The sequence below is a fragment of the Fusarium sambucinum genome, chromosome I (genome assembly GCF_050947815.1).
Source record: "Fusarium sambucinum isolate potato_lamoka chromosome I, whole genome shotgun sequence".
In the NCBI taxonomy this organism is placed as follows: domain Eukaryota; kingdom Fungi; phylum Ascomycota; class Sordariomycetes; order Hypocreales; family Nectriaceae; genus Fusarium; species Fusarium sambucinum.
The window spans coordinates 5,645,310-5,664,112 of record NC_139294.1 but is presented as its reverse complement, the minus strand read 5'-3'; the positions used below and the strand labels follow the sequence as shown (position 1 = coordinate 5,664,112).

At 50.3% G+C, this 18,803-nt stretch overlaps 5 protein-coding genes across 5 annotated transcripts; 3 read left to right on the top strand and 2 right to left on the bottom strand.

Moving 5' to 3' along the window:
- Window positions 1-224: 224 nt before the first annotated feature.
- FSST1_004516 (uncharacterized protein) lies at window positions 225-3,209 on the bottom strand (the record flags this gene model as incomplete). Its single annotated transcript, XM_083230699.1, has 1 exon — window positions 225-3,209. One exon carries the CDS (start codon window positions 3,207-3,209, stop codon window positions 225-227), a length of 2,985 nt encoding a protein of 994 aa, XP_083087946.1.
- A 934-nt stretch (window positions 3,210-4,143) lies between these two features.
- On the top strand, window positions 4,144-9,588 carry FSST1_004515 (leucine-rich repeat domain-containing protein; the record flags this gene model as incomplete). The annotated part of the gene is made up of 1 exon (XM_083230698.1): window positions 4,144-9,588. The coding sequence occupies one exon, from the start codon at window positions 4,144-4,146 to the stop codon at window positions 9,586-9,588; it is 5,445 nt and encodes a 1,814-aa protein (XP_083087945.1).
- A 1,751-nt stretch (window positions 9,589-11,339) lies between these two features.
- On the top strand, window positions 11,340-14,495 carry FSST1_004514 (rab-GTPase-TBC domain-containing protein; the record flags this gene model as incomplete). Its single annotated transcript, XM_083230697.1, has 1 exon — window positions 11,340-14,495. One exon carries the CDS (start codon window positions 11,340-11,342, stop codon window positions 14,493-14,495), a length of 3,156 nt encoding a protein of 1,051 aa, XP_083087944.1.
- A 563-nt stretch (window positions 14,496-15,058) lies between these two features.
- Window positions 15,059-16,313, bottom strand: FSST1_004513 (bifunctional chorismate synthase/riboflavin reductase [NAD(P)H] ARO2; the record flags this gene model as incomplete). Its single annotated transcript, XM_083230696.1, has 2 exons — window positions 15,059-16,211; window positions 16,279-16,313. The coding sequence occupies 2 exons, from the start codon at window positions 16,311-16,313 to the stop codon at window positions 15,059-15,061; spliced, it is 1,188 nt and encodes a 395-aa protein (XP_083087943.1).
- A 940-nt stretch (window positions 16,314-17,253) lies between these two features.
- On the top strand, window positions 17,254-18,504 carry FSST1_004512 (putative lipoate--protein ligase; the record flags this gene model as incomplete). Its single annotated transcript, XM_083230695.1, has 2 exons — window positions 17,254-18,219; window positions 18,271-18,504. The coding sequence occupies 2 exons, from the start codon at window positions 17,254-17,256 to the stop codon at window positions 18,502-18,504; spliced, it is 1,200 nt and encodes a 399-aa protein (XP_083087942.1).
- Window positions 18,505-18,803: the final 299 nt, after the last annotated feature.

The following is an 18,803-nucleotide window of genomic DNA, read 5'->3' as shown; positions in this document are numbered from 1 at the left end:
AGGTATCTGCCTACCATACGCCGAAAATAAGACAAACACCGCCGAAACCTGACCTGTTCATGTCGTTCATGTCCTTTTAACCCCCTAAACTCCTGGCACATTCCTAACTAGAATATGCTCGGCATTAAACGCCATTTAAATCATGAAAGTCCCCCTTTTATGCATGCCTGTTTGGACTAGGCCTCTGATGAGGCTCGAAAATGTTTGTACGATGCGTAATGATGTTAATACCATGGGCTCTGGTGGCCCTGAGTCAATCCAGGTGATTGTGTCATGATGTCTGTGCCACCAACACAATCGAATTCTTCCAGCATAATGTCCGCGACCATGTCAAGCGGATCCTGCGACTCTTCGGTTTCTTGATCGCTCTTAGTAGGATCTGTAGAAGTTACCGGCTGTCGCAACTGGTCTGCTGCAAGGAACGTGTCTGCCATAGCATCTGGCAAGGGGCTACCGACAGTGCGCTGTGATTCTGACGGCAAGAGACGCTGATGACGTCGGATGATGGGTCCTTGAGAGACGGCGTTGAAGTGTTTCTGGAACTTGTCACCTTCTGATGTGGGCAGTTCGGATGTAGGGGCATCTGGTGGCGGAGAGCCTTGACGTCTGGTGAGAGAAGGGCAAGGCGTTGCAGGCATGCTTGATTCCGAAGCTCGCCAATTGGGCAATGGTGCGAAGGAGACACGGCGCTCAGAACTCTTGCTCTCCCAGGGATTCTTGGTTGCTGAAGCCAAGATAGCCTGCGTGCTAGGAAGGCCAGATCCAGACTTCAAAATAGCACGCTTGGCTCGACGAGAGCTGCGCTCAGGAGAAAGTGATCGAAAAGAGGCAAATGACTTGACTGAGAATTGAGGCTCAGGTGTTAGTGTCATAACGGGAGTCGCAGCTATATAACCCTCTCGTGTCTGGGCATTGACTTTAGCCCCGATCACCGGCGTACTAGACTTATGAAGCCCTTCTTGATATTTCTTCCCAGCAATAGGTGTATTCTGGAAAAGGTTGACTGGTAGATCCGCCGCCTTATCCGTCCACGGAGTCTGCTCTGGACTGGTTGGAATTACAGCGATGTTCGTTTCCGCTTGCTTTAATCCTTGGTCTTTCGTGTGTGACAAGCCAAGAGGCAGTATAGCATGCTGAGCCCATGGGCTCTGTTGGGAGATAGCAACTGGTACATGCTCCTTGGAAGCCAATTGATCCAGTTGCTGCTTCGTATGTTCATGTATAGGAGTATTGACAATAGTTGGAGAAGTGTCGTGATTCCATGGCTGGCTTGAGTTAGAATCCCGCTCAGTGGTTGTCGTCTTGGGAGTTGAGTGAGTGGGATTAACTTCTATCTTGTTCTCTTGGACAATCACAGGGTTCGGTGTTGGGCTTGACAAAGTGGTGATTCCTCCACTAGTCCATGTTTGTTCCGGACGGCTCGCTGTTGCAGACGGGAGATTGCAACTACGGGCGTTCAGTAACCCGGTTTCAGAAGGTGATGTCTCGGCCTCTTGCTCTACAGTTGGAACTTGTGGCGTCTTGTTGTTGGACGTTGCCGATGGTGATTTGATGTCCGGGGTATCCTCCTTGCTAGACCCATCGCTCTCGTGTCCGCCCTTATCCTCCTCATCAGATTCGTCCCCCGACTCAGTGTCACTAGCCTCCAGATGCTCGGCAACAGTCAAGTCCTCCTCGTCCCCAGGAGCCTCTTGCATATCCACATCTTGGGCGTCGTGGTCTCGCTGGGGTTCGTCAACAGGTCCTGGAGCAACAGATGTTGAGGAGTTGGACCGAGATTCGTCAGAAAGACCAGAATCAGAAGTGGCTGAACTGGTTGCTGAGGATGATGAGTCGGTAGTGGTATCCGTTGATTCCTGGAGATGCTCAGTCTCATCGAGATTTCCACTAGAAGTTAATACTAATGGGGTTGTAATGCTACAGGGGCCTGTATCTGCGAGCGAGTTCGAGATTGGAGGATCAACATGCTCCTCTACTGGCGTACTATCTTCCAGTTCAGATATAGAAGCAATACTATCCATATACTGGTCTGGGGATGATATTCCAGACCAAGAGTCTTCGTTGTCTTCACCCATGGATTCGCCTTGTTCAGAGGTGGATTTGGGAACTTGACCGATCCTTGGTCGCATTTTGAAGCAAAAGCTTTCATCTTCCTGTGTCTCAAAAGCTGGGCCAGTGATGTTTTTGTTTGATAAAGCACTCTGTGGCTCCGAAACCAGATGTCCGGAAACGGACCGCTGTTGGGTTCCTGGAGTTTTGCTTGGTGTTTGTTGCTCAGGGGTGTTTTGTGATAAGAAGCTGGCTTCTAGGTCCAGAACTGGAGTGTGCTGCAATTGCGACAAGGGCGACGAGGAGTCTGCAGAAGTATCATCTGATGTGGTCTCACCACGAGACAGCTCATCTTCCGAAACATCAGGCTCGTCCCGGGCATGTGAGAAAACCCGTCCTGCTGGGATGGATGAGGACGGCAAGTGATCAGGTGCACTTGTGATGGATTTGTTCATCGTAGGAGTCGTTGGTGTTGGAACTTGAGGCTTGTGTCGTATTGGAGTGTCGACGGGCCCCGACTCCATAATGTCTTTTCGTTGACGTTTACTCGCCAATAGTTTTAGCCACGAAGAACCATTCGCCTTCCTTTTTCGTTCCGATGTTGATGTTTGCGTGGTAGACGTCCAGAACTCATCTCTCTGTCCCTCCTCCGACTTGACAGTATCCCTCCATTGTTGAACCTTGACCAACTCGTCATCTTCCAGGTAAGGATGCGTTTCGGCCTCAGAAGTCTGGTTCAGGCTTTCGGGGCTTGGGAGGTGGCATTCCAAACTGTCGTGGGGCGGAAGCTGTGTCTCTGGTATCGATGAAATGCCCTTGACCCTGGCTGATCTTGCCAACTTCCCAGGTGAGGTCCTAATTATCGCCGAGGCACCAGCAGTACGGTGTTTTGACCTCCACGGATTCAACCAATTTGTCGAGTTTGATTGAAAGGGGCCTTTGAGGGTCGCTGTTACAATAAATGGTACTTTTCCCTCAAGAAATCGTTGGCCTGCTGCTTCGTATCGAAGTTTTCGTGAGGCAGGATTGTCGTAATCCTCGTCTTCTGATCCTTCGTAAAATACATCGCTAGGGTCACAAGTCGCTTCGCAATAGATTGTATCTTCCCCCCATTCAAGTGCGAGCTCGTCCGCTAGCGGGTCGGCACGTTGAAGTGCCATAATCTCGCTGGTGGAGGGTTTCGCCCTCCGCGTGGTCAAAAGTTGTCTTTGATAGCGGCATTCATGTAATACCCTTCTTTTTGCTGCTGTATCGCTTAACTTTGATCGTGAACTGGAATTCACGGCCGGCGATCACCAGGGAAACACGCTGTACAGGAGTCACGTGATACCGCGTAAAGTGCTTTTCAGCACGTCATGACTTTCAGCAAAGACCCTGACTGACGTGTTAGTTCGTAAATCTGTTCGGAACTAACGAAAAGATGGTAGAATAACGATTTATTTAATATAAAAAGATTATTGCAGCTAAGAAATATGCTATTATGCATATGAAAATTGGGGTTTGTCCATAAAGCTCCGCTGAATAGGCACTGGAACAAAGAATCGTTTGCGTAGCCTATTATCAACGTTGTTGGACACATGATCAATCACAACAAAGAAAATAGCTACTAAGTCAACTGGTACTACACAATAGTTAGATCCTCCATCATCTTATCTATCAATTTCAAAGATGCAGCCTTATGATGATGTCGCTAGCACGTGATCTTGGCAGGCACCATCTGTTGACACAGCAACGAGACTAACCGGAACCAGCACCCTGGTCTTGTTTATTCCGAACTGCATGTTCAAGGGTACGCGCAAACATCCGCCTCACGATCTCGATTTCCCCATGCTTCTGTTTGTTTAATGTTTTTGTTGTGACTTCATTTCTATCTCTCAAAACCCTACTCTACTACTCTACTCTTTATCCATCCGTGGTCTTAATACAGTCTCACTTCAGCATCCAACATACCTCCCTTCCGTTCTTCTGTACACGCGCGTCGCATACACAACTCCTTTTCGACCCCACCATCCTCCGTCGCAATATAATTTTGTTTAGTTCATGGCTTCGCATTGACTTTTTTCATACATTGATTTCCGCTTCTAAAGCGACGCCATGGAGCACGCTTGGCTTGACTCTCTGTCTGAGGACTGGGTTTCTCAACCCGGTTCTGATTCATCCGCTATCCAACTTCCTCCCCTGAACAACACCCAAGAAACCAAGAACAAACTTAGAGGAACACCGAGTCGAATACCGCGTAGAACGATAGGCTCTCGACCCCAGTTATCACCCGCCCGCGATTCGAGTTTCAATATTCTCAGTGAACGAACCCCGAATGGTATCAATATCTCGAGCCACCGAAATAAGCAGCCATCGGACGATTTCAAGCTTGCGCGTGGAACGTTCGCCAGTAGATCTGCATCAGCTTCCACAAGTGCTTCGGTTGTCCACAACACCATTCAACACAAATCGTCACCTGGAGGGCAAGAAGATACACCTGAGTGGAAAAGACGCCTGGTGTATGGCGATGTCGAGTATGGCGAACAGCGCGACCTATTTTGCTCAGCTGCGACCGGTCTACAAGATATGTTCAAACCACCAACACCTGGAGGTGACAATGTCGATGGCGAGCAGCGGCAGGAGTCCTCTATGATGCCGTCTAGTCCACCATCATACCCCCAGCGCATTGTGAGTGGCGACCTCGAGCCCGACCTGGACCCATTAGACGAACTCGATGAATACGACGACCAGGAGGATTTGTACCCAAACGATGTCACACCGAGCCCGAGCCCGAGAAGAACACAACGGCAGATCCATTATAAGCTCAATGTGGAAGATTCCATGTTCTCTAGTCTATGCAGCCCACAGGATGAAGACACACCTTCGCGGCCACGGGACCAGATTTATCGCGATCAAAGCTGCTTGAGCGCTCCTTCAGATGCGAATGACAGTGCGCGAAAAGTTAGTGGACAAAGCGTGGTTCGCAACGAAGATTTCAGTCCTATTCTCATCGGTAGACAGAGCGACAAGGACGGCAACATGGACTTTGCGCCGATTGAGCTGCCAGCAGACAAGTTGAAAAACAAACTCGAAGCTTTGCGCATCAACCAGATGCTTCTCGATCCCAACGTTGACCCCCGAACCGGTTTTGATGGCGTTAGTCCCGGCCCCTCTGATATTGCCGAGAACACTGAAGACTACGCAACTCGCGGTGGGTTCTTGAATACTCAACGAGGAGGTCGATCTGGAGATGGCTCTTTTCGCTTCAGAGACCTTAGCCCTGGCTTCAATGTTGACACAAGTGGAATGCTCGCTGAAGAATCTCTACAAGCCAGCACTCCCAAACAGTACCCTTCTGTCCGAACAAATACTACCAACCCTTATCAGTCGGACTACTCTAATATCAGCCCTACCCTCCCACGGGCCCCATTTCCCAGTCCTGACAAGAAGCATATGTCGTCTGGCCGAAGTGCGCCATCTGCTGGAAGCCCTTTGAAGCTTTTCGGCCCGTATGATACCTTTACCAACCAGACACTCCTCCGACGCATCAGCCAGTTTGAAGAAGGACTATCTGGTACCCATTCCCAACATTCTCTTGGTCCACATGACCAGTTCGATTCTACTGTGCACGAGAATTATGAACCCATGTCCAGCCCTTCTTTACCCGCACTAGCCCCTAATCCCGTGGGTCGCAACTTTTTTACTAGGTTCGGCCAAGGTGACCTTGAAGGTTACGAGTTCAGCGAGGAAATTTCTTACGCCACACAAGGAGACGTGACGGCTTGTTCCGACAAGGAAAACGACGCTCCTCAATCGCCAGTCCCTCAATCTCCAGCTTCTGAGCAACCGGAACAATCTTCATCTCCTGGCGAGCATTCAGAACTTCTTGTTAGTAGAAGTCGCAACAAGTCGACGTCATCAGCTACTAGCAAGCATCACAAAACAGCATCTGGCTCCAGTCAAATCCGCAGCAAAGCGCTGAGCGCGGCGAAGGGTGCGCTAGGCAATGGCAATGTTTCCAAACGCGACAGCGGCTCAGAGGGTAAGAGACCTCGAACGTCTCCGTCCAAGGACCCAACCCCAAAGCGTAGACGCACGCTTCATCGAGCTGACATTGCTTTTGGCCGCGAGTTGCTGGAGGGCGTAGAAGCTGCAAGCCGTGATATGCAGTCTGTGATGGGAAAGAAACGGAAGGATGCAAGGCCAGGCGAGTATCAACTCGCACACCCTAGCGTTCTTGCGATGCGAACAATCCTTCAGCCGCAAAGCCCTACGCATAGTCGTAAATCATCTGTTCGCGGTGACCCGGACATGACATTCGATTCGGAGCTGGACGATATCAATGACCTATCAACACATACGCCCGCCCGAGCCTCACAGCATGGTATGCTTGATACAACGGCAGACCACAGCGAAGTCGACCGGAAGCCATCGATTATGACTCAGGATTTTGTCAATCAGGCTGCACAGATTATGGCGATGATTCGAAGTCAAGTTAGACAGCCGGGCTTGTCTAGTGTTGAAGAATCAGAGGCCGAGAATGCTACACCTGAAGCTGATGATGCCGACGACTCGTATCAGGAGTCTACCAATGAGCCCCTGTCTCGCCCTCCCAGCCGTGAGGGCAAACCAATGTCCAGGGTGCCTCAATACCAAGAGGATCCAGAACTCATCAAGCGGTTGAAAAAGTACCAGGAAATCAGCGACATGGGCGACCTTATCACATTGTCAATGCGATCCATGGGTCTGGTGAAGGAGGCAATCCTTGCTGATAAAGAAATTGAACGCCAGCTTGAGGGATCGCAGCGCAGCCAACCAGATCTGGCTGACAGTGCTAAAGAAGAGGTTATCAGTGACCCGCCTAATATCCGCTTGACGGCAGGTCCTTCGCATGATGGTTCATATGGAAGTCCGACACGATCCCATTCATCAGGAGGTGACACTCACAGGTCTTATCCTACAACTTCTTCACATGCTTCCGAGACCAGGAGGACCATCATGCCGGAAAGCGTGTCACATCTCATTCCCGATCGAGTGGGTAGCATGTATCTTGATAAGCAGAACAATATCTGGATCAAGAGGAAGGAAACCCTTGCTCGCCAGCCTATGAACATCTTACCTTCAGACAGCGACGATGATCCTTTCGCCAGCATCCCGGATCTGACTGTTGATTTGACCAGAGAGATGCAAAACCTCGTCCTCAACAGCGCGAAGAAGAACAGTGCTCCCCGTGGCACAACCCCACCCACCAGTCCTACAAGATCGAGTAAGCATCGTTCTGCAAGAGGATATATGACATTGTCCCCCAACGGACACTTGAGTCCGGATATGGCCAGTCTTGCCCGAGAAGAATTCGAGAAACTGGATGCTCGAGTATTGGAAGACTCAGAACTTTATCTAGACCAATCTATGGAGGAGGAAGGAAGCTTCAACGACGACAGGGCTAGTAGCACACCCTCGATGAGTGCAAAGAGGCGAAACCTTACCATCACATTCTCGTCACCTGTAGCGTCCATCATCCAAGATGTCGTACTAGCAGAGGACTTGGACAACCTGGAGGATGACCCAGAGCTTCCCAGCATGCACCAAAACAGTTCACCGCCCAAGAAGTCACCGGGCTGTGCCAGCGTCGCAAAATCAGCACTTAAGAACAACGGCCATGGGTCAAGCCGCCATCACCACACCAGCTCACGAAGCGGCCCGGCCTTTGTGCCCCGTCCCGTTTCGCGAATCGACGAGCAAGATGAGGATAGCACCATCGAGATGCCCTTTGACGATCAGCGACAAGTCAGCATCATTGGAGATACCAGCGTCGTCAGTCATAAAACACCTGACGCCCGCCGAACCAGTCTCAGCTTTGTTGTTAACCACACGCCTGGCAATAACTTTTTCCAGCCAACTCCAGATGACAGTGCTTTGATTGGTCAAAATGTTGGAAAGCTTTCTCTCAGTCCCTTGTCCGAGTTTACCTTCAACAATGCTGATTCATCTTTTGGCTTTGAAGTCAGTTATGTCATGGGCCGTCGACATGCGGCCACCGGGAAAGGCTCTAAGAGGGTCATGTCTATGACAATACGGGAACTCGTGGACAAACTTAGTGAGGTAGAACCTTATGAGCCTTACTGGGAAGACATTACAGAGCTAGATCTTCATGAGAAGCGGCTTGCAAGCCTGCATATGCTAGACCAGTTCTGCGGCAAATTGGTTACACTTGACGCCTCAAAGAACGCGCTAGGACATCTAGACGGTGTGCCATCCAGCGTTCGGCAGCTCAAGGTTTCTCAGAACATGCTGACTGAGTTGACCTCGTGGGACCATTTGATGAACCTTCAGTATGTGGACATCTCTGGTAACGAGGTTAAGAGTCTATCGGCACTCAGAGGTCTAGTGCACTTGCGAAGTATTCGTGCGGACAACAACAAGCTTACCAGCCTTGATGGTCTCGACACACACGATGGACTCCTTACTCTTCGAGCTCGAGACAACTTGATCGAGGAAGTTGACTTTGCAATGGTAAAGATGGAGCGCCTCACTGAACTTGACTTGGCAGGCAACCGAATCACGTCGATTCGAAACTTGGAGCACGCACCAGCCCTGGGACGTTTGAAGCTTTCCAAGAACAAGCTTACAAGGTTCACCGTGCCGTCTTGCAACAAGGTGATCCGACAATTGGATCTCAGCGACAACCAGCTTGCTCGCTTAGACATTAGCAATATGCCGAACCTGCACACATTGCACGTTGACCGCAACCGCATTACTGAGTTGACGGGTTTCAGCCGAGCTCGAAAGTTGGACAGCCTGAGTCTTAGGGAGCAGCGGGCTGATCAAGCACTCGATCTTGGTTTCCTCTCTTCGGCTTGCGAGGTCCGGAAGCTCTTCCTCTCTGGAAACTACCTGGGCACTTTCGAACCCACAGTTGATTTCCTCAACTTGCAGCTACTTGAGCTTGCCAACTGTGGAATTCAAGCGTTGCCAGGCAACTTGGGTCAGCTGATGCCCAACCTTCGAACGTTGAATCTGAACTTCAACGCAATTCGAGATCTAGAACCACTCCGGTTTATTCCACGACTCAAGAAGCTTCTGGTCGCTGGCAACCGGCTTGCTGATTCAACTGCAGTGACGGAGCTACTGATCGAGTTTCCACACCTCAACCAACTTGATCTCAGAGATAACCCCGTTACGCTCGGATTCTACGCGCCTATGCAGGTGCTGGTGCCTACAGATCGTAATGGATATGTTGACCCATTCATGCTGCCTGATGCAGATGTTGAGCGGGATGCACTTTATTCTAGTCGGTTGGATGAAATGACTAAATTACGACGACGACTACATCAGATTGTATTTGTAGCAAGTTGCAAGAGGCTACGCATGTTGGACGGGCTCGGCCTCGACCGAGAAACGGTTCTAGCCAAAGACGCCGTGTTTCAGACACTGGTTGCCGAGGGCTTGTTGCCAGATGAGACGCTCGTTGGCGAGGTTTCGTCGCCATGCAAAGAGGCAACGGAGGGAAATGAGACAATGAGAAGCAGCCGTTGGAATGCGGAGGATAGCTTTGCCTAAAGGGAGCATTGCAGTGTACAAAAGAAGGTGGAGAGAGGTGTATGCATATTTTGAACGAGGCGTTCTTGGAATGTTTTTGATAATGACTTTTGATTTTTGCTTGATCAAGGGCGCGAGAGGACCAGGAAACGGTCGTAAGGGGTAAAAGGGTTTAACGAATGAACATGGCATGGGTTGCCATTTGGGATTTGGCATTGGCAGGAGTTAATGGGTTGTCTTATTACGAATAATTGCCATAAGTGTCGTATGCATACATGAATTGTATGAATAGACGGTATAAGAAACCATTTTGAATTCTCAAAGTCATTATTTGTGAAATGATTTATTAATTACAGGGCGCATTGACAAGGAAGATCCTGTCATGCGGATGATGGTTGTCGGTTAGTATCAGGTACTTGTCCTTTAACGGTACCTTAGTAGTTAATCTTCAAGGGTATAACCTTGCGGAAGCGGGTAAATTGATTGCATAATGAAGTCACGTTGATCGTGCCGCAAGTGCATCGACGTCAGAGATATGCAATTCTCTGGAGAATACGGAACGTAAGCTTTTGTTGATCAACATGCCCGTTGAGCTTGTTGAAGCTTTACCAAGCCGTTAGGTGTCGCGTGACAGACGACGAGACACATAATCCACGTTCTCTCACAAAGAGAAACGACAACGTCTGTTTCTCTTGATAGCTGAGACAGTGTCGAATAATTATCCTTGTTAGATCTAGCCTGGGCGAACAAGTTCTGGAATTTTAAAGGGTGCGGGAATCTTCGGGCTGTTGGCCAGGCTAGGATGGCCTTGGAGATGAAATCTATCTCAGTGCACGAGCATGTAAGTGATCCGTCCAGGCCAAGTGTTTGATAATTTTGTTGCTGTAAATAACAACATCCAAGCTTTTTTATTTTATTTGGTCGTTCTTATTGTTGGTCCTTGGGCTCCTGATAGAGAATCCTGGCTACCCAACCGTGGAGCTGGCGCCAGGCACGCTTTTGATATGAGAGGTTGATAACAAGTTAGTGTAGTAATTAAAGGGATGATTATCCCTCCTGGAGGTTTTAGCTTGATGATAGAATAAGGAGAAATCTGTTGATCGTCGTAGATTTGCCATCCATTTCGGTGTTTTATCCATCACATCAATTAGGCATGTACCAGATACAGAACGGGCAGGGCTGGTTGTTGGTGTAGAGTGAACAGGTAGGGCGACGGTGGGCCAACGCATACTCCCTAACAGCCCTGGAAACCAATCAAGTTTGTGGAGGAGTCCGTGGATGCCCAGACACTTGGACATGGAATCTAGAAGGGCATAAATCATGGACATCACTGGCACTTCCATGACTCTATGTACTTGTACTTTGACTGTTGGCCTGGCACTTTGCTATGCACACAACCGCTTCTTGATAAAATGTTGCTAAACAGATAAAAAAAAGACTCATCTTTGTGTTCATTGTGAATCTCCTATACCCAAAGCATCTTCCAGCTGTTTCACGACCCTTCCATGACGATCATCACATCTTACCCAATGGTCCACTAACATATTCATCCCATTTAGTAGATGTACCTGATACAAGCCCCTCGGTTGCCTTTCGATCGCACACCCTCATCTGTCACACCCACACCCTTCCTCAATGATTGATTGCTTGATGGCTCGCTCATCAACCTAGTCCAGTTCTCTCCTTCTCTTCATTTTACTTCATTTTCCTCTACGACTCTCTCTCAACATATTCTTGTCAATAGACAAACAACTTCTTACGACCCTTCAGCTATGGCGACGGCCATGGAAGCGGCCGACCCCATGTCGTCACTCCACCGGTCCGTCTCCCAGCACAGCAGCGCTTCATACGCATCCCACGCCTCCCACGTTTCCCACACATCCAACCGCAGCAACTCCAGAAGCAACCGAAGCACAAGTCTACGATGCCCTCGTGGTCGAAAGCGACCCAGTCAGCCGGTCAGCTCTGCGAGCAGTGTCGCCGCCAGCGACAAGAGCCTCACCAGCTTCCCCAGCTTTTCGCCCGATGAGAGACCTGATGATGGTGGTGGCTTTGACTTTCCCGACGATTCTCCCGGCGATACCCCCGTTCCTCAGCCCGCCGTTCCCGAAACTGGACGTCGTTCAATCGTCGATCTTACAGGAGGCTCGGATGCACGAAGTGCCTTGTTCGAAGAGGATCACCCTGTTCGTAAGGTGCCTGGCTCGTTACACAACGCAGACGATGATCACCTTCAACGGTTAATATCGCGCCACGGCGCCGTTGGACTCATTAGACAAATAGCCGAGGACCTCGCCCAACGAGATGCCCAAATCTCCCTTATGCGCCGCCGTGCTGATGAACGAGAACGTGCTCTGCGTAAGATTATTCGAGAGTGCGGCCTCTCCAACCTGGATCTCGAAACTCGACTGCGAACCGTTGAGGCTGAACTTCGTGCAGCCGGCAAGGGACTCCGCAGAGAGGATACTGGCTTGAGCGACCTGATGAGCGATGCGATGCAAGATACAGTAGGAGTTACAGCATATGGAGAGACAATAACCAAAAGTGAGACAATTCGAGCACCTAGCCAATCTGTCAATACGCCCAGTGAGAATGGAAAGGGCACATTAAAGGGGTGGAAGGATTATCTTTGGGGTTCTGGAACTGCGAAACGAGCCAGCCGCACCGGCAGTGTAAACAGCGAAGTCAACCCTGCGACTGTGATACGATCGCACTCTAGCATGGACCGACGACCAACGTTGCAGGATGACCTCTTTAACCCCCCGGATCAACAGCAAGTTCGCAGTCCAAGTCGAGCATCCAGTATCCAGTCGGGCGCTGCGAGCGAGCGCAAAGCATCATCATCGATTGCAAGCATGGCATTACGCTTGGTTGCAGGCGGAGCTATTAGCACTCGTGAGGCCGAGTCTAGAGGCCGTGCCGCAAGTAGCACTTCCGCCAAGGGCGGTTCTCTTCGCGGTGTTTCGACTACAAGCAGTCGTGCGGGTCAGACTCGAGCTGCATCGGTTGCCGGAGGTCCCAAGGCTTTGATGGCGATGCGTAGAGCGACACCAGGGCCGTCTGCTCAAGGATCAGGTAGATCGCAAGAGCAGGATCCTTGGGGCAGTATGCGAGGCAGTCCCCCAGACAACTTTTCATCACGACAAGAAAGCTACGGGCCTGTTGAGATGGATGCTATTCAGTCACCAGAGTCTCAGCCACCAACATTAACACATATTTACAACAACTTCCCGAATAGCGAGTACCTAACCGATCGGTTTGGTTTCATTTATGATCAGCGACGCAAGAAACGCCAACGAGAAGCAGCCCAAGTGGCACGGCATATTCGCAAGGGCAGCCGTACAACAGAGATGCTAGCAAACGGCCGAGCTGGAATTTCACCCAATGTGTTGGACGATGTCCCCAGCCCCAAAGGAAGCATATCGAGTGAGGGCCGCCCCGAGAGTCTCAACAGCATGGAAGAGCGCAATGCGGAAGAGGGTAAAGCTAAAAGATGGACGGATTATCTGAAGATTGCGACTTTCCCCACAGAACTACTGAGCCATACGCCAAGCATAGCGATACCTTCGATAGAGGTGATGGAAGGGGCTCAAACGCCTGAACCAGAACTGCAACCTACCGAGCCTGTCAAGCCAGCAATCGTTTCAACAAATTCTGGCCTGATTCCATCAGCCAGTACAACCACAGCGGTGGACAGCGAAACCTCGCAGCCCTCTCAGTCAGAGTCGTCGATTGCGCTCACTAAAGACGATGCCGAACCTGTCAAGCTGCTACTTCAACAACTGAGTGATGTGCACGACGCTCTCCAGCGCGACAAGACGGTGCGATGGAACGATTTCCTGCGCAAGGTGCGTGCTGAGCGGAAGCGCGAAGGTGAAGCGGCCATTGCTGCCGCCAAGTCAGCTGCTGATGCACGATATGAACAACCTGCCATGATTCTACCAGAGACTCGAGTAGCCGATGGTGAGATGATCGGAGTCTCAGGACTTGGAGTTAAAGGCAAGGTTGGACGAGCCAAATGGAACGAGTTCAAGACCCTAGTATTGGGCGGTATTCCAGTTGCTTATCGCGCCAAGGTGTGGTCTGAGTGTTCAGGGGCCGCTGCTCTTCGCATTCCTGGTTATTATGAAGATTTAGTCGCTCAAAGCGGCGAGGATGACGATACTGTCGTTGTCAGCCAAATCCAGATGGACATCAACCGAACACTCACAGACAATATCTTCTTTCGCAAGGGCCCAGGTGTGAAGAAGCTGAACGAAGTGTTGTTGGCGTATTCCAGACGCAACAAGGACGTCGGTTACTGCCAGGGCATGAACCTGATTACCGCCAATCTGCTTCTCATCATGCCATCGGCCCAAGATGCTTTCTGGGTTTTGACATCAATCATCGAAAACATTCTTCCTCACGGCTACTATGATCATTCGCTCATGGCTTCACGTGCAGACCAACAAGTGTTGCGACAATACGTTGCACAGGTCCTTCCTAAGCTTTCAGCACACCTTGACTCTTTGTCCATCGAGCTTGAGGCGTTGACCTTCCAGTGGTTCTTGTCCGTGTTTACGGACTGTCTCAGCGCTGAGGCTCTTTTCCGTGTCTGGGATGTTGTACTCTGCACCAATGATGGCAGTACGTTCCTCTTCCAAGTAGCACTTGCGCTACTCAAGCTCAACGAAGGGAACTTGCTTCAGTGCAACACGCCCGCCGGAATTTATACATACATCAGTCACCAGATGACAGAGCATGCTATCAGTATCGATGGCCTGCTCCAGGCAAGCGAAGGATTACGAAAGGTTGTCCGACGTGAAGACGTTGAGCAACGAAGAGAAAAGGCGATACAGGCAGAAAAGGATATGATTATGGCTCGTGATGGAGACTCGGCCAGAAGCAAACCCATCGCCGAGACCGAGAGTGAAACCGGCGAAGAGTAAAACTCACGGTACGAAAATGGAAAAAGATAAAGAAGTACATGATAGAAAAATTGGACATGGAGGATTGGACAAAGGAGCAAGGGATTTTACTTGGAGTTTGCGTCTCAGAAGGGCCATGATACCCACTACCCCCGCGATATATAGACAGACGTATTGTTCGCCAGGGGAGTTGACACATTACGGCGTTGGGATATTCGAATTGCAAGATTATTATGGTGCGAAGGATTCACTTGTTCATTTATAAACGAAGAATATAGTGAAATTACACAAGAAACTTTCTACTTTGATACCTCACGATGTGTGATATAGATGAGTTTAGGTCTGTATCTGTTTGTCTAAACTTGGTTGGCATGTTGGACATCAGCTGTACATAACATTCACACAACTTCAAACAGGTTAATGTTTTTTTTCCGTGTTAATTCATTTGCTATTTGACATATAATTTGGAAACTAGATCACCCGTCGCCATGCAAAAACATGTTTCATATCTCACTCTTTCTATTTTGGTATCTGGTCCTTTCCCTTATTTTCCCATCCATATCCAAAGTAACCTGCCTTTCCATTTATCGCTTGATAACGTCGGAGGCCATCTGTCTTGCGTGCTGAGCCATGATGGCATCGGCGATCACCAGCGCAGCCATGCCTTCAACAATGGGCACGGCGCGAGGCACAACACAGGGATCGTGTCGGCCCTTGGCGGCGAGGATACCCTCGCCTTGACCGTCGTAGCGGGCTGTGGTCTGGTCCTGGCTGATGGTGGCAGGGGGCTTAAAGCCAACCTTGAAGAAGATGGGCATGCCGTTGCTGATACCGCCCTGAATACCACCAGAGTGGTTCGTCTTGGTCTGGAGCTTGGAGCGGGGGATGCCTGTCTTCTCGGAGGCGGCGTCGAGGGCGGGTGCTGGCACGAAGGGGTCGTTGTGCTTGCTACCGGTCATCTCGGCACCTTGGAAGCCGGAACCTAGCTCGAAGGCCTTGACGGCGGGGATGGACATCATGGCGTGGGCGAGGGTGGCCTGGAGCTTGTCGAAGCAAGGCTCACCGAGACCAGAGGGCGCATTGCGAATAACGCAGGTGACGGTACCGCCAGTGCTGTCGTGGTTGTCTCGCAACTCAGCGATGCGCGCCTCCATGGCTCGGCCGGCGGCGTCGTCGGGACATCGCACGGGGAGGTTCTCGTCGACCTCTTGGCGGGTGATTCTCTCAGCGAGACTGAGGAAGGCAGGGTCAGCGCTCATGGAGTCACTGTCGCCAAAGAGCTTGATGTTTCCGACAGAGGTGACAAAGGCAACGATCTCAATACCGTAAGCCTCCTTGAGCCACTTCTCAGCGACAGCACCGGCGGCCACGCGAGCAATTGTCTCACGGGCAGAGCTGCGGCCACCGCCAGATGAGGCCTTGGTGCCGTACTTCTCGAGGTAGGTCCAGTCAGCATGGCTGGGACGGGGGTAGAGGTCGATAGTCTTGTTGCCGTAGTCCTTTGGTCGCTGATCCTCATTGGGAACAGTCAGGAGGATCGGTGTGCCGAGAGTGACGCCATCCTCAGTGCCGGAGTGGATAGTGACTCGATCTTTTTCGTTACGGGGGGTGGTGATGGCGGATTGACCTGGTCGACGACGGTTGAGCTGGGGCTGGATATCAGCCTCCGTGAGGCCAAGGTTGGGAGGGCAGTTGTCGATGATGCAAGAGACGGATTTGCCATGAGACTCGCCAGCACTGAAGACAAAGAAAACAGTGTGTTAGTCTGGTTTCTGAGTATGTATGGAGGGGTAAAAACACTTACGTCGTCACCCGGAAGAATTGTCCAAAGCTGGACATGATGGGCCCAATTTATGTAGACACGAAAAGGGAGGTTCAAGTATTGATGATGCGCGTTGTGGTGTTTATGTTTATGGAGGGGGAGAAACGGGAAGTGGGAAAAAAAAGATGGCGGCCGTTGAGAGTTTAGTTTTAGAGGGAAATGGAATGGAGAGGTCGAGAACTTGTGAGGCTGGAAGTTGACCTATCCGATGTCGGTGCCAGTTTTTTACTTTCTGTCTTCTTTGTGATTGAAGCGCGGGGGAGGGGCAATTCGGTAGATGTTTTTTGGTGCCGGTTTAATTGGTCGATGATGTATTTGATCTCAATTGATTCCAATTGATGATTTATAAAGTAGTTGTTGGAGATGAATTGATTCCTAAGACTTATGAAATAACTATTATATATCATTATACAGCGACATCGGTCTTGTGCTGATGTGACTCAAAAACATTGCACCCATTCAAAAAGTCTGGATAATTCATCATCCCCCGACCATCCCGCTGTAACTTCAGGGCCATCCCACTGTAAAAGGTCCATCTCCATCATTACCATGGACTAAAAAAACGTCATGGAAAAAGGATTACCGATCTGGTTTATCAATCAACCGATCCCTGGCTAAAGACACTCGCTGTGAATCGGTACTTTCCACAAATGCAAGGCACAGCAATATCACTGGCTTGAGGGGGCAATTCATGTACGGATAGCACCGCTACTGTCCGTTGAACCGCCTCTAAATTTACAGGCGCTTCAGTGTGTCACTGTCTCGAGTCCGTGGTGGGTCCTTTCTCTGGAGTTTTCCGGGAGATGCGAGGCTGAGATTGGATAGCTTCAATAACAACTCACCAGGACATCACCGTCTTCCTAGATACAATTCGTGTCTTTGTATTACTTCATCTCCTAATTGTTATTCCTCGACATCGTTCACATACTGGAAGTAGCCATTGGCTCATCTGTCATCATGATGCTTCTCAAATGCCCCTTGCAAAACTCAACCCCGAGGACCATATCACGACTCATTCCCTCACTATCAACTATCTCAAGACGCCAATTCACAGATGCAGCATCTCACTCATCCAACAAGATACAAGTTTACACTTCAAAGTCTCGTGATCCTTTCCTGAACCTCTCTGTAGAGCATCATCTCCTTCAGAAGACCCCTCCTGAGTCAACAATCCTCTTCCTCTACACCAACGACCCCTGCATCGTCTTTGGCCGTAATCAGAATCCATGGATGGAAGTAAACCTCCCAAGACTTGACAAGTTTCGTAATGACCCTACAAGTGTAGGTTGGACTGGAGGACCGGTGCAGCTTGTGCGTCGTCGTTCTGGAGGTGGTGCTGTCTTTCACGATGAAGGAAACGTCAACTTCAGTGTTATCTGCCCTCCCGCCGTGTTTGACCGGAACAAGCACGCCGAGATGGTTGTGCGAGCACTCTCATCCCTTGGAAAACCAAACACTCGGGTCAACGAACGACACGACATTGTCATGGACATACCCAATGACCCCATCGGAACCTACAAGATCTCAGGATCCGCCTACAAACTCACTCGCCTCCGGTCTCTCCATCACGGAACTTGTCTTCTCCGCAGCCCAAACTTGAAGAACATATCAGGCATGTTGCGCTCGCCTGCTGAGCCGTTCATCAAGACTCGGGGTGTCGACAGCGTCCGCAGTCCCGTTCGAAACGTGGGCATCGAGAACGCCGCCTTTGAGGGTGCTGTGCTGGAGGAGTTCGCACGCATGTACGGCGATGCTCAGGTCCGTGAGGAGATCAGCGACAAAGTGCGTGAACTGGATGTCATCAGCAAAGGCTACAGCGAGCTACAATCTCGGGACTGGATCTATGGCCAAACACCACGGTTCACCTTCTCATCCTACCCATACACCGAAGATCCTCGGGAACGTCCCCAACTGGACTTTGATGTGAGTCACGTCTTACACCAACACATTACAAATAGGCTAACATAATGATAGACAAAGCTTCGCTTCGATGCTAGGCACGGTGTCGTTGAGAAATTCACGGCTCAGGGTGTATCATCTGCTACGGAAGAAGGTGACTTGTCAGCTCTCGCGTCATCATCCATTTACGACGTCCCCAGCTGGACCGCGCAGCTTTCCCAGGCTGGTATGTCCGACACAGAGGCGGCAAAGATCGGGACATGGATGGACAACGTCCTAGGAGTCGAGTTCACGAAGCCCGCGCAATAATGCTGCCTCTGAAGAGGCTGCAACTTGATACATGCAAACGTCAGAGAGGCAAATACGAGCGAGCATTCTCATCCATGTTGACCGTCTCTTTCACTACACTACTACACCACTTCGTTGCACCGAGCATTCCATTATCTTCCTTGGTTTCCATGTCTCACTCAAAAAGTGTGAATCCGAATAGACCCGGTGACTGCCTAGCCTGTTGGTTAGCATGTGAACTTGGCACACTATGGTAGAAATGGCCACACACTTTCAGAGCAGAGCAAGGCTGGCTGAGCCTCGTACGCGTCGCGCATGAA